This window comes from Odocoileus virginianus, unplaced genomic scaffold, assembly GCF_023699985.2.
Source record: "Odocoileus virginianus isolate 20LAN1187 ecotype Illinois unplaced genomic scaffold, Ovbor_1.2 Unplaced_Scaffold_5, whole genome shotgun sequence".
Lineage (NCBI taxonomy): Eukaryota > Metazoa > Chordata > Mammalia > Artiodactyla > Cervidae > Odocoileus > Odocoileus virginianus.
In genome coordinates this window covers 3247661-3261569 of record NW_027224267.1, presented here as the reverse complement: position 1 = coordinate 3261569, position 13909 = coordinate 3247661, and the positions used below count along the sequence as shown (strand labels likewise).

At 65.5% G+C, this 13909-nt stretch overlaps 1 protein-coding gene across 1 annotated transcript; it reads left to right on the top strand.

Annotated features, from left to right (window-relative positions):
- Positions 1-6007: 6007 nt before the first annotated feature.
- FAM53A (family with sequence similarity 53 member A) lies at positions 6008-13606 on the top strand. Its single transcript, XM_070462428.1, has 4 exons — positions 6008-6026; positions 7547-7831; positions 7972-8210; positions 13212-13606. The coding sequence occupies exons 1-4, from the start codon at positions 6008-6010 to the stop codon at positions 13410-13412; spliced, it is 744 nt and encodes a 247-aa protein (XP_070318529.1). The 3' UTR covers positions 13413-13606.
- The last annotated feature ends 303 nt before the right edge of the window (positions 13607-13909 follow it).

Here is a 13909-nt window from a genome sequence, read left to right as displayed (position 1 = left end):
CACCCAGCATCTCTCCAAGGACCGTGAGGCCTGTTTTTCAAATACTAGTAGTTTTGCTATTTATTTCATACTTGTCATCACTGCTGTTCCTTTCTGGGGCTGAGTGTGCTGTGAGCTACCGGGATGGTGTGAGAGACTCTGGGGCGGCCAGCTCGGCGGGCAGGGGTGGTGTCTCGGCTCTGGGGGGCTGGTGAGGTTGCAGCAGGGCTGGCCTGCCCCGTGTCGGGCCCTGGTGAAGCCCCTCTCCCATGAAGGGCTCTGGGTGGGGCCCAGGGGGCCTTGTGGGGTTCGGCAGGGCGAGTGTTCTGTGGCTGCTCCCACCTGTGGGCTAGTGACTAGGGGGTGGGCACGGCGTGGCCGGCTCTGGTCTGGCTCTTGGGTCCGAAATGCACTGAAATGGAGCCACTCCTGCTGCAGAGCCGCCCCCTGGGGACCCGCTGGCCCTGTCCCACCTGTCAGAGCCTCAGGGCCCCCAACTGTGTTGCAAGAGGTGGTCACCCTGTAGGGGAGCCCGGGGGGTGCCGTCAGGGCTGAGCGTGCCAGGGGCTAAGGACCCCGTGGACTGGCTTCAGACTGAAGTGCGCTGACCGGGATGCTGCGGACAGCAAGCGCCTCTCCTGGCCTGGAACCAGCCCTGGTGGTGGTCGGCACCTGTGGTGGGCGAGCTCATGGCCTTCGTGTGCACACGCTCCTGCTGGCGAGAGGATCCCGCGCCCTTGAGGCCCCCGTCCCTTCTCTACCAGAGGGTGCACCCTGTTCTCACTGGGACGCCTCCCTCTCCCCGCCCGCAGCGATGCTGGCCTTGGGGTGCTGTTTCCAAGTCCTCCAGGGGGCCTGTTGAGACCCACCGAGAACGTGCTCGCACGTGTTTTAGGATCAGAAGGCATCCCAGCACCTGTGGAAGTCTTCAGACGACTTCTCCCTGAATCTGTCCATGGGTTTTGTGACGGTGAGTGCCCCTCGCGATCCGCGCAAGGCCCCTGGAGTGCTTCCCATGGGGAGGGGGCTGTGCACCAGGCTTTGGGGCAGTGAAGCTGCCCAGATGGTGACCAGCTGGTTGGAGGTCGGTCCTGGGCCCTTGCCGAGCCCCGGGTGGCCTCGGGGAAGGGGGTCCCCAGGCCCGGTGGCAGGTGGGAACCGGAGTCTGCAGACTCCCGAGCCCTGTCTCCGCTTGCGGCTCAGTCTCTGAGAGCTCTTACTTCCATCAGTGCTTCCTGATCGCGCTTTGTACCTGCGGTGCCTTCTTCCTCCCGCGTCCTGTTTCCTCCCATCGCGGGCGTTTGCCCATCTCTCCGCCTCTGTCTGAGGCTTCTCGGGCTAGTGGCTCTGGCAGTGCCCACAGGTGGCGGTGGCCACGCGAGGGGACCAGGTTGGGTGACCAGCCGCAGGCTCAGGGCCCTTCCCATCAGCATCTGTGGGGCCTGGGCCCCGCTGCCGGCTCCTTGTCTCTGCGACCCCCGAGATGCAGACCCCCACTCCGCCTGCCCGGGAGAGACCGCCAGCTTTAGTTGGGGGCGGGGCCCTCGCTGGCTGGGTGCGGTGGGGGAGGAGTGTTTAACTGCTGTGGTCAGCGTTCAATGGCCGGGTCGTCCCCTGAGTCTCCCTGCCGCTGGCCGAGGCCTCGGTTTCCCAGCAGCTCCTCGTGTCCAGAGTGTGGCCGTCTGGCCTCCTCCATCTGGCACCTGTTTGGAGCTGTGGAGGGTGGGGGGGGCGCCCTCGCTGGTTCCCACCTTGTCCACCCGCTGTCCTGCGATCAGACCACAGCTTTTATTAGGTTTTCCAGGAGAAAGCTCGTGCAGTCATTTACACACGGGAAGGTCTTGAGGGGTGAGTTTGTTCACCACGCGGAGCCGGTGAAGTTGCTCGTGGCCCCATGTGTGTGTGACGGTTTCTCTTTGCCAACAACAGGCACGGAGTCCAGAGCATCCTTGGAAACGGATTGCTTGTCTTTAGAACCAAAACACACGTGTGCGGGTTAGCTCAGCGCCTGCAGTGGCCCAGGCCTCCCAAAACCTGATGCTCCAGAAGCCCAGGGCCTCTTGGCACTGACGGAGGGCCCAGGCCCCGGACCATGGTCACCCTCATCACCAAGAAGCTGCAGAGCCAGCGCCTGGACGCCCTCGCCCACAAGAGCTATGATACTGGCTCAGTGAGCTGCCCACCCCAGGTCAGGGGATGCTGCCCGGGCTGGGTCTCAGCTGGGGGAGGGGACGGGGGTGGGTGGGCCTCTCCCCAGGGAGGCCCTGGCGTCCTCAGAGCTCCCAGAGCCCCCCAAGGTAGTGATAGGGTTCTGGCATCATTAAACCACTGTGAGGGAGAGCCCAGCTCCCCGTGGACACGTGCGTTCCTGGGTGCCCAGCAGGCAGACGTCTGCCCCAGTCGGTAGCCGTGCCCAGCGACGCTGCCCTGGCCTCTGGGCACAGCTCCTCCCGAGAGCCCGTCTTGAGTTCTGTCTCCCTTGGCTGGCTTTGCCAGAGGCGGAGCCGTGCTCTGGGTCGAGTTTCCATCACCGTCAGCTCACACCCGCCTGGTCAGGCTGCAGGTCCAGAGGGAGGCGACGGAGCTTGGGGGCGCGGCCCAGTGCTGGGATCCAAGCCTGCAGGTCTCCCGGGCTGTCGCTCAGAGCCGGCATGCCCTTGGTGCTCTGGGCCGGCTTCTCGCCGGTCTGGCAGGGAAGGCGGTGGGCAGGAGGGTTCACCTACAGAGACGTGGCCGGAAAGTCCTGCCTGTGTTCTTCCCGCTCTGACATGGGGCGCCTGGCCCTCTGCACTGGTGGGTGTGTCGCCAAGAGCCATGAGAGGGCCAGGGTCCTGCAGGAGGTGCACAGATGGGCCTCGGGGCGTGGGGGCCGGAGCCTGGGGGGCCAGGAGCCCGGTGTGGGGACAGAAGTCCATGGGGACAGGAGCCTGGGCGGCCAGGAGCCCGGTGTGGGGACAGAAGTCCATGGGGACAGGAGCCTGGGGGGCCAGGAGCCCGGGGTGGGGACAGAAGTCCATGGGGGCCGGAGCCTGGGGGGCCAGGAGCCCGGTGTGGGGACAGAAGTCCATGGGGGCCGGAGCCTGGGGGGCCAGGAGCCCGGTGTGGGGACAGAAGTCCATGGGGGCCGGAGCCTGGGGGGCCAGGAGCCCGGTGTGGGGACAGGAGTCCATGGGGGCCGGAGCCTGGGGGGCCAGGAGCCCGGTGTGGGGACAGAAGTCCATGGGGGCCGGAGCCTGGGGGGCCAGGAGCCCGGTGTGGGGACAGAAGTCCATGGGGACAGGAGCCCAGCGAGGGGACGGGAGCCCAGTGTGGGGACAGGTGCTTGGCGTCCCCGCTCCGTGAGGACCGGCGCTGGAGCCAAAGCCGCAGCCCATGGGGAGCAGGCCCCTGTTTGCAGGCCTTGGTGGGGCCTGGGCAGGGAGCCCTTGGGGGGGTGCTGGGTCAGGGAGAGTCAGCGTGTGCCGGCCTGTGTGGGCGTGGCCTCAGCGTGCTGTGTCCGCTGGGGTGTCCAGCTCTACAGGTACAGACTTAAGTAGGTAGAGAGCTCAGCTTTGAAAAGCCTTAAGTTGAAAAAATACTTTTTTTGTTGAGGTGTAAGCTGCATGGGCTTCCCTGGTGGCCCAGATGGTGAAGAGTCTGCCTGCAATGCAGGGAGACCAAGTTTGATCCCTGATTCAGGGAGGATCCCCTGGTGAAGCGCATGGCTCCCCACTCCAGTGTTCTTGCCTGGAGATTTCCACAGACAGAGGAGCCTGGTGGCAGGTCAGAGCCCACGGGGTCACAAAGAGTTGGACACGACTGAGCAACTAACACTGAGTTTTCAGGCTGCAGGCGGTGAAATCGACAGTGAAGTTTGTTGTTGAGCGGGTGAGTTCCCCAGTCCTGTTCACACTGACTTTGTCCTCACCACCCCAAACGGCTCTGTTGCCCGCGGAGGTCCCCGTGTGGTTTTCCGGTCCCAGAAGGCAGCAGTGTGCTGACTCGCAGCATGTGGGTGCCCTGGAGTCTGGGGTGCACTCAGCGCCTGCGTCCCTGGGACTCTCTGTGTGGATGGAGCATAGGCAGGTGTCCCTGTGGCCTGCTGGACCGTCCTCGCCTCCCTGGAGCCTGGCCCTCGGGCTGTGTCTACAGCCGACTGTTGGGAGCAATGTCACTGTCTGCGTTTGCGTGCGGGCCTTTGTGTGTTGAGCGGGTGGCCTGGCCAGCTGTCTGTCGGCACTGATCCTACTGTGCCTTCTCCCGGGTCGGCTGTGGTGGCGTCTCGGCGCTCATCTCGTGTCTCTGATGACCAATGAGGTCACGGCCATTTCCTGTACTCTTGTGGCTGTTCAGTCGCTCAGTTGTGTCCGACTCTTTGCAACCCTGCAGCATGCCAGGCTTCCCTGTCCTTCACCATTCTCTTGGAGCTTGCTCAAACTCATGTCCACAGAGTCGATGATGCCATACGACCATCTCACTTTCTCTATTTTTCCCTTCTCCCCCTGCCGTCAATCCTGTACTCATCAGAGTTTTTTATGTGCTTTTTGGTGTCCTTTTACTGATTTTTGGTTTTTTTTGGGGGGGAGTCGTGTGTATTTTTCTTATTGGTTTGGAGCAAGTCTTTGCATATTCTGGCTACAAGTCTTTTCTCACCTGTGTATTACGCAAATATTTTCTCCTATCTGGTCAGGCTTGCCTTGTCACTCTAGTTTATAAAAAATTTAATTAATTAGTTGTTTTCGGTGGTGCCGGGTCTTAGTTGTGGCACCCGGGATCTTTGGTTTCGGTGTCCAGGCTTCCTGCGGCGCCCGTGGGCTGCGGCGTGCAGGCTTTCTGTGGCGCCCGTGGGCTGCGGCATGCAGGCTTCCTGCGGCGCCCGTGGGCTCCGGCGTGCAGGCACAGCTGTGCCATGTGGGGTTAGTTCCTCATGGCATGGGGGGGATCTTAGCTCCCCAACCAGGGATTGAACCCAGGTCCCCTGCACTGGGAGATTTCCTGGTGGCTCAGTGTTGAAGAATCCTCCTACAAGTCAGGAGCCTCAGGAGATGCAGGTTCGATCCTTGGGAGGGGGAAGATCCTCTGGAGGAGGGCATGGCAACCCACTCCAGAATTCTCACCTGGAGAGTCCCATGGGCAGAGGAGGCTGGTGGGCTGGAGTGCGTGGAGTCGCAGGCAGGTGTGACTCAGCAGGCGCGCACTCTCCCCTGCCTTGGAAGGCGGATTCTTAACCGCTGGGCCACCAAGGAATCCCCCATCTCGTCACTTTCTTACTGGTGTCTTTTGATGAAGAGAAATTCTAAATTTCAACGCAGACAAATGTATCGGTGTAAATTATTTATTATTACTATTTTTAACCCTGTTAAAATGGTCTTTGCTGATCTGAGTCCGGGAGACACTCTCTGAAGCGCTGCTCCCTTGCTGCGGCCCGAAGCCTGCACTGTCTGAGCTGCTGCGTGTGGGGCAAGGCAGGTGCTGGCTCAGCCGGCCGGCACCAGTGCCCAAAACCACCGTCCCTGCCCCGTCAGCGGTCTCGTGGGGCTCCCGTGGGACCCCAGCGGCAGCCCTGTTCTGTGCGTCCCAGGGTCACTCCTGTCCTGGGCGGGAGACGAGGCCTGCAGAGAGGAGCCGGCCTCCCTGGGGACGGACTGGGTGAGCTGGACTCAAGGCCCAGCCTGCCCAGCCTCTGGCTGCGCTCCTGGCCCCTCACTGCACGGGTCATCACCGGGTTCCGCTGTGGTGGAGGCGGATTGAGATGGAGCCTCTGCAAGTGTGGAGGGGCGCTGGGAGCCCACGGAGGCACCAGCCCGGGGCCTTAGCCAACCCCGCCCTGCCCCCCTCAACCGCCCCAGCGAATGCCCCCGCCCCCGGGGCGCGTGGCTCAGCTGGCCCTGTGCTGGGCGAGGAGGCACACAGCCCGGCAGCCTGGCCCTCTCACAGAGGCCTGGCCCAGCCTGCTTAGCTCCCTGCCTGGCTCTGTCTAGAACCAGAGCTCCGGGGTGCCTACTCGCCAGCCGACCGGGCGGCCTGCGTTGGCACAGCCTGACTGTCGATGGGCCTCCTCCTTCCAGGTGATGAACCCAGCTTTTAACTTACTCCCTCTATGAGAAGAGCAGAGAAGTTCTTCGTTTTGTCATGAGTTTGTCGTCCTATGAAACGGTCCCCCTGAGGAGCAGGAGCCCCATAACCGAGCGCTGCGTGCTGTGGAGGAGACCCTGGGTGTGGGAGGCAGAGAAGGCTGAGCGCCGAATACACATGAGGTCTGGGGGGGCAGACACAGGCCTTGAGCAGACGCGGCTCCAAGTGGGCCTTCCACCTCCTGGGGCTAAACTGTGGCAGAGCAGAGTTCCGTGGGCTCGGGCCAGGCCCCACTGGCCGCCGCAGCCCGCAGCTGCCTGCCTCGCTGGACAGGGGGCCCATGTGATGTGGTTGAGGCGGGACCAGCTTTCCGAGGAGCCGCCCTGCTGAGGACAGCCGTGGCGGGACACAGCGGATACGCGTTTCATGTTCTTTGCTCACCTGAAGACCTGTTAGGTATTTAAGTCTTAAGGAAAAAAAGAAAAAAAAAATACATTTTGAGGTCCAGGCCTGCTGCAGTCCACGGGGTTGCAGAGAGTTGAACATGACTTAGCGACTGAATAACGACTTCTCCTTTTAATCACCAGGAAGGCCATTGCTGGGGAAAAACAGATTTCGAGACAGGCCTGTTTCTGAACTGTTCCTGAATCTGCCTGTGTAAACCCACAGTACTGAAACTTCTTTCTCTTCACTTTCAGTATTCTTCCCAGAAACTGAGCAAAAGTGGCCACTTGTTCCGTTTTGAGACTAACAGTGAGTGTTTAAAAGCCCCAGTGGGTTTTCCTGGGCTGCTGCGAGCTGGGACCGTGAGCAGGGCGGGACAGACAGGGTCACTGGCCCAGAGGCGAGGTCGCCCTCTGCGGGCCTTACTCCAGGGGCAGCGGCGTGGGTGGGGCCCGGGGCTGCCGCCCACCTTCCGGAAGCTGCCTGCAGTGCACAGCTGAAAGGCCCGCCCTGAGGGGCCCTGTGGCCACCGGTCAGAGGACAGACGGTCAGGCAGCGTCTGCCACCTCGACTCCAGCTTGCTGGGTGCGCGGGTGCCTGGAGGGCCTGGGGCTGCCGGCCCGCCCTGCACTGCATGCCCACACACTGTGCCCTGTGGTCTGAGTGGCCTGCCCGCCGGTGTGGGTGCTCCGGCCCCAGCGTGGGTGCTCTGGCCTGGATGTGGGTGCTCAGGCCCGAGTGTGGGTGCGCGGGCCCGCCCCGGGTGCCCCCTTGGACGCAGCCCTGCCGTCCGCTCTGACTGACCGGGCGTGCTCGTTCCCCAGGATCTCCTGGGGCGTCCTGCTCTCCTACACAGGCCCCGTGGGCTCCAGGCCAAGGCCTCCTAGCTGGGGGTGAGACAGTGGAGGCTCTGGTGTTGGGCTCGCTGTGCACCTAGGCAACCCCTACAGCGTGTGCTGGTTGGGGGGGGATGTTCCCAGCGGGCAGGGCCCCTCAGCCCCAACTGCCTGGAGGCCAGGGGTGGGGGCACGGGGACGCGCACCCCTCACCCATCTCTGTGTTTCCGCAGCAGAGGAGCGCCCCCGGGAGGACGTCGGTGGAGGACGGCCTGTCGGAAGCCAGGTGGCCGTGGGCCCAGCCAGCCCTTTCCTGCCCAGCCCCCGCGGCCCGAGCATGGGCACGCTCGGCGCCCGGGACCTCAGGGGCAGCGCCCGGTCGCCCTGGGTGCTGCCCACCAAACGGCACGGCTGCTCCCTGTCGGAGCTGGATGAGCGGGCAATTAGCGGGTCCCCGAGGCTCCCTGGCGGCCCCAGGGTCTGGACTCCAGTCACCAAGAGGCGCTGCCACAGCAGCGGTAGCACCTGGTTGCCTGGCCGTGCCCTCCCGGCCACCAGCGCCGTTTCGGCCCCTGCGCCCTGGCTGGCCTTGGCCAGCGGCAGCCTCCCTGCTTCAGGCCTGAGCAGGCCACCCGCAGGGGCCCGCACGCCCTCCCATGATGCCGCCTGTCGCTGGCGCAGGAGCGCCTGGTGCCGGCGGGCGCGGCCCCACCCTCGGCCGGCAGTGCGCCCGCAACCACACCCGCATCCACGCCCGAGCCGGGCCGATGCCAGGGCCTGTTCCACTGCTGCTCTCAGCCGTGCGTCTGCGCAGGCGGGAAGGGCTGGTGGAAGCATGGGCGTGCAGAGGATGCCTGCTGGCCGTGCCCAGCCCTCGACTTCCTGAAGATGGCCTGGGTGAGGTGCCCTCCGGCGTCGGGTGCTGGTGCGCCCCCGGCTCGTCCTGTTCCCCAAGCTCCTCTGTCCTCGGAGCGTTGCGCGAGGACAGACCCATGTGTCCGTGTTTGTCGGTTGTGCCTGGTCCTTGGGGGTCAGCTGGGCCTGGGGCTCCCGTGTCTGTTGGGAGATGATTCTGGGGGCTATGCCGCCCCGCGGCCCCTCCCTGTTGGCTCTGGCCTGCCTCCTGGGGCCCTGCCCTCCTCGTTCTCTGTCTGCTCGCTGGTGGAGAACCTTGTCTGTTGGCTGGTCTGGTGCTGGGGGGTGTTTCCTTTGTCCTGCATCCCCCGTTTCCTGCAGACCGTGTCGTCTCGTTTGTCCTCACGGCCACCTCACGTGGCAGGCGCTGTCCCCAGGTGTCTGGTGACGCTGGGACCCAGAAGCTGACCTGTGGCCTTCCGTGTGGGTGTGGCCTTTCCACCGTGAGCTTTCAGTGGGGTGCTGGGATGCCCCCATCTGCATCCCCAGTTCTCCAGAGAGGCCTTGGCGCGTGCTGCCTGAGGAGGCTGGGCCCAGGAGGGTGTGAACCTCAGGGGGCCCCTCTGGGTGCTTGTGTCCTGCCTCTGGCAGACTGCGCCCCCCCAGCCCCGTGGCAGGGGACGAGGGCCTTGGGGCCCTCAGGTCAGTGGAGGTGTGTGTGCGCCTTCCCGTGCCCGGAGCCCCGATGCCGGGCTCCACGTGCTCCAGGCAGTCAAGGACCCCTCCCTCGGATGTCTGTGCCGTGGACTGTGGGCAGGGTCAGCTCTGCCATGAACTCGGACGCTGGGCTGTGTTTCCACGAGGGAGAGAGGTTGAGCGTTTGTCTGGAGAAGGCCCGATGCCTCGGCTAGGGGCGCGTGTGGCGGGGCAGGTCGGCTCTTGGCTTGCGGGACGGTGTCTGTTCAGGGCCACATGTGGCGGGACAGGTCGGGTGTCCTCCCTGCTCTCGGCTCAGTCTCGGGGCCCCTTGGGTGCAGCTCCTGTCCGGCATAAGTCGGCCGACGCGGGCAGTCATGTCTATACCGACTGTTTTGCACACAAGATGAGAGACCCCGTATGACTGAGGGCCCCCGTTTCAGACTCAAAGTCTTGATGTTTGATTTTTTGAAAAAGCATTTTTTGTTCACTTGGTTAGATGTAGGTCACCGTCAAACCAGAGCAGGACTGTCCAGTGGCGAGAGTCGTGCGTATCGGTTCAGGTCCACTGAACAGCTCGGACTCTGTGGATTTGTGACATGCCTTTTTGGGCTGTGAAGAGTCGGTGGTTCCTAGCTGCGTGTGGCCTGAGCCAGGAGCGTCCAGAGCTCCCCCTTTCACACTTGAGCTGTAGCTGTGATCACGGCTGGGCTGGTGTCCCGGCTGCAGAGAGATCTCTGGGCCACCGTCTTTCCGCCTCCCGGCAGGTTTCAACCATCCAGCAGAAGGCCCAGCCTCTGTGCTGTGACTTCATGGGTGGAGAAGCCGGGAGGGTCTCGCCAGTTCTGTCGCCAAGTGTGCGGGGCTGGGCCTGCCCTGCATTGGCGGGGCCGGGGGGGTGGTGGAGTAGGAAAGTGACCTTGGCTGGGGAGTCCACCTGGATCTGCACGCAGAGGAAATTCTTTCACGAGCCCTCATTTCGTGACCAGAATGTGTGGCCAGCTGTCAGGTCTCTGAAGACTTGATTCTTCAGTTTCACTTTCCAGCGGCTCACTCGCAGTAGAGCAGTGGCCGCCGAGACCAGGCTGTTTGTCTGCTGGAGCCAGCGGCTCGGAAGTGCCGTCTCCAGAGGGACGGCGGGGGGCCCGGGGGCGCTGTTCTGGGACACGCGTGTCAGAACCCCGACTGTGGGGGGCCCGGGGGCGCTGTTCTGGGACACGCGTGTCAGGACCCCGACTGCGGGGGGCCCAGGGGTGCTGGTCTGGGACACGAGTGTCAGAACCCCAGCTGCGGGGGGCCCGGGGGTGCTGGTCTGGGACACGCGTGTCCAGGACCCCGACTGCGGGGGGCCCGGGGGCGCTGTTCTGGGACACGCGTGTCCAGGACCCCGACTGTGGGGGGCCCGGGGGTGCTGGTCTGGGACACGCGTGTCCAGGACCCCGACTGTGGGGGGCCCGGGGGCGCTGGTCTGGGACACGCGTGTCCAGGACCCCGACTGTGGGGGGCCCGGGGGCGCTGTTCTGGGACACACGTGTCAGAACCCCAGCTGCGGGGAGCACGCGGGTGCTGTTCTGGGACACGCGTGTCCAGGACCCCGACTGCGGGGGGCCCGGGGGTGCTGTTCTGGGACACGCGTGTCCAGGACCCCGACTGTGGGGGGCCCGGGGGTGCTGTTCTGGGACACGCGTGTCAGAACCCCAGCTGCGGGGAGCCCGGGGGTGCTGTTCTGGGACACGCGTGTCCAGGACCCCGACTGTGGGGGGCCCGGGGGCGCTGTTCTGGGACACGCGTGTCCAGGACCCCGACTGTGGGGAGCCCGGGGGCGCTGTTCTGGGACACGCGTGTCCAGGACCCCGACTGTGGGGGGCCCGGGGGCGCTGTTCTGGGACACCCGTGTCCAGGACCCCGACTGTGGGGAGCCCGAGGGTGCTGTTCTGGGACACGTGTGTCCAGGACCCCGACTGTGGGGGGCCCGGGGGCGCTGTTCTGGGACACCCGTGTCAGAACCCCAGCTGCGGGGGGCCCGGGGGCGCTGTTCTGGGACACCCGTGTCCAGGACCCCGACTGTGGGGGGCCCGGGGGCGCTGTTCTGGGACACGCGTGTCCAGGACCCCAACTGTGGGGGGCCCGGGGGTGCTGTTCTGGGACACGCATGTCAGAACCCCAGCTGCGGGGGGCCCGGGGGCGCTGTCCTGGGACACGCGTGTCCAGGACCCCGACTGTGGGGGGCCCGGGGGTGCTGTTCTGGGACATGCGTGTCAGAACCCAAGCTGCAGGGGGCCCGGGGGTACTGTTCTGGGACACGCGTGTCCAGGACCCCGACTGTGGGGGGCCCGGGGGCGCTGTTCTGGGACATGCGTGTCAGAACCCGAGCTGCGGGGGGCCCGGGGGTACTGATCTGGGACACGCGTGTCCAGGACCCCGACTGTGGGGGGCCCAGGGGTGCTGTTCTGGGACACGCGTGTCCAGGACCCTGACTGTGGGGGGCCCGGGGGCGCTGTTCTGGGACACGCGTGTCCAGGACCCCGACTGTGGGGGGCCCGGGGGCGCTGTTCTGGGACACGCGTGTCCAGGACCCCAACTGCGGGGGGCCCGGGGGTACTGTTTTGGGACACGCGTGTCCAGGACCCCGACTGTGGGGGGCCCGGGGGCGCTGTTCTGGGACACGCGTGTCCAGGACCCCGACTGTGGGGGGCCCGGGGGCGCTGTTCTGGGACACGCGTGTCAGAACCCCAGCTGCGGGGGGCCCGGGGGTGCTGTTCTGGGACACGCGTGTCAGAACCCCAACTGCGGGTGGCCCGGGTGTGCTGTTCTGGGACACGCGTGTCCAGGACCCCGACTGCGGGGAGCCCGGTGGTGCTCTTCTGGGACACGCGTGTCCAGGACCCCAGCTGCGGGGAGGCCAGGGGTGCTGTTCTGGGACACGCATGTCCAGGACCCCGACTGCGGGGAGCCCGGGGGTGCTGTTCTGTGACACGCGTGTCAGAACCCCAGCTGCGGGGAGCCCAGGGGCGCTGTTCTGGGACACGTGTGTCAGAACCCCAGCTGCGGGGAGCCCGGGGGTGCTGTTCTGGGACACGCGTGTCCAGGACCCCGACTGTGGGGGGCCCGGGGGTGCTGTTCTGGGACACGCGTGTCCAGGACCCCGACTGTGGGGAGCCCGGGGGTGCTGTTCTGGGACACGTGTGTCCAGGACCCCGACTGTGGGGAGCCCGGGGGTGCTGTTCTGTGACACGCGTGTCAGAACCCCAGCTGCGGGGAGCCCAGGGGCGCTGTTCTGGGACACGTGTGTCCAGGACCCCGACTGTGGGGGGCCCGGGGGTGCTGCGCCCCTCTAACCGCTGCCCACACATGCGTCGCCACCTCGTGCTCTGCCAGTGGCCTGAGAAACCCTGAAGCGTGCCGTGATGGGCCCGGGGGCAGCGTGGGCGGCCTGGAGGTTGCCCTGGACACTCCGTGGACAGCCTGTGGCCCTGCAGGATTCAGGGTGAGGGCGGGGGCGGCGTCAGGGGAATGGGGTGCTGGCCATGCGACGGGCTGCTGCTGTGTGCACTCCCGCTGCTCCACCCGGATCAGGACCCCGGGGTGGCCTGGGGTGGCCAGTGGGCCTCGGCTGCCTGTGGGACCACCAAGGAGGGGTGCCTCTGAGCGGGTGGGCATGCGTCTGCCGCTGGGGCCGGTGCTTGGTCTGGGGGCACAGACTGGGGATGCGATTGTCGGGGGCAGGGCCGTGGCAGGGAGGAGCTGGCCGTAGGGGGCAGGAGCCCTGTAGAGCCTGTCTCAGCTGGGCGCCCTGGGCTGGTCCGGGAGATGCCCGCTGGCGCAGAGGAGGCTCCGGTGTGGGGTGTGTGTCTGTCTGCGGTTGAAAGGTGAAGACAGCTGCAGGGTGTTTGTGTTGAAAGCGGAGCCACTGGACGAGGGAGGGCTGAGGAGGGGGTTGGGGGGGGCCGTGGGGGCCTTGCCTGCCTGGAGCTGGGGGGCCCTGATGGGCGCCTCCTGAGGCTGCGGAGGCAGGAGTTGGGTGGTCTGCTGAGCGGGGCAGTTGGATGTGGACCCTGGGCCTCTGGCCCACCTTCCCCTGAGTATTCATGGGACTGTGGACACAGCTTTGGCCTCGGGCCCCGGGCCCCCATCACCAGCGCACTGGGTCTCAGTGGGACTGCCTGCCCGAGGCAGGGGTGGGTGGGCAGGGCTATGAGAAGGTAGCCCCCCAGGCAGGGGGTTGTGTAGCGTTGCCAGGGCACCAGGGAGGTTAGCGTGGACTCGGGGACCCTCAGGGACCAGGGGGACGCCGCCTTGCCCGTGGCCTCCTGGAAGCGCCTGAAGCCTGCGTCTCTTCTCTTGCAGACTCTGAAAACTTCAAAAAGCCTCTGCCCTCTCAGTTACGAAGACGAGGATGAGGAGGACGCCCGAGTGAGGATGGCCTTGTCCTCCCCGTGGCCCTGCTGTGCGAGGCCCCGGCCTCCGCCCTACCAGCCCCGACCTGGGGTCCTGGTGGGGCTGGGCCACTGGCGAGGGCGAGGGTGGGAGCGGCAGGGACCCCGGTGACTGGGACAATGCTGGCGAGGAGGATGTCCTGCCCCTGGGCCCCGGCGAGCTGGACCTGGAGCAGATGGAGAGCAGCGGATGGGCGGGCGGGGCCGGGGGTGGGTGCCTCACCTCTTCCCCGCCGAGGCCTGGGCTGTTCTGAATGTGACGTGTCCCTCGGATTCAGTCTTTCCTAAAGCAGTATTTTGGATTTTTACATTTCACAGTTCTGAAAAAGCGTCTCTGTTTTGAAAGGAATTTTTGGACGCGCGTTCTGTTAACAGGCTCTGTGCACAGACTGGCGTGGCCATGTGTCCTGCACATGGTTCAGCTTCTTGGGACCCCGCAGCACAGTCCCTGTGAGCCAGCTGCCCTGTCTGGAGCGGGGCTGCATCTCAGGCCACTGGCCGGGGGCTCAGGGCTGAGGCCTTGGGCTGGTGAGGATGGTCCGGCCTCTCGTGCCCCTCCCTGGGCAGGTGCGGGGTAGGGTGGGGGCCGCACGGGCCTCCGTCTGTGCC

Excerpts from the sequence above, each read along its gene's own strand:
- FAM53A (XM_070462428.1), top strand. Across the intron at positions 7,832-7,971 it reads GAGGCGCTGCCACAGCAGCG|GATGCCGCCTGTCGCTGGCG; the intron begins GTAGCACCTGGT and ends ACGCCCTCCCAT. Across the intron at positions 8,211-13,211 it reads ACTTCCTGAAGATGGCCTGG|ACTCTGAAAACTTCAAAAAG; the intron begins GTGAGGTGCCCT and ends CTTCTCTTGCAG.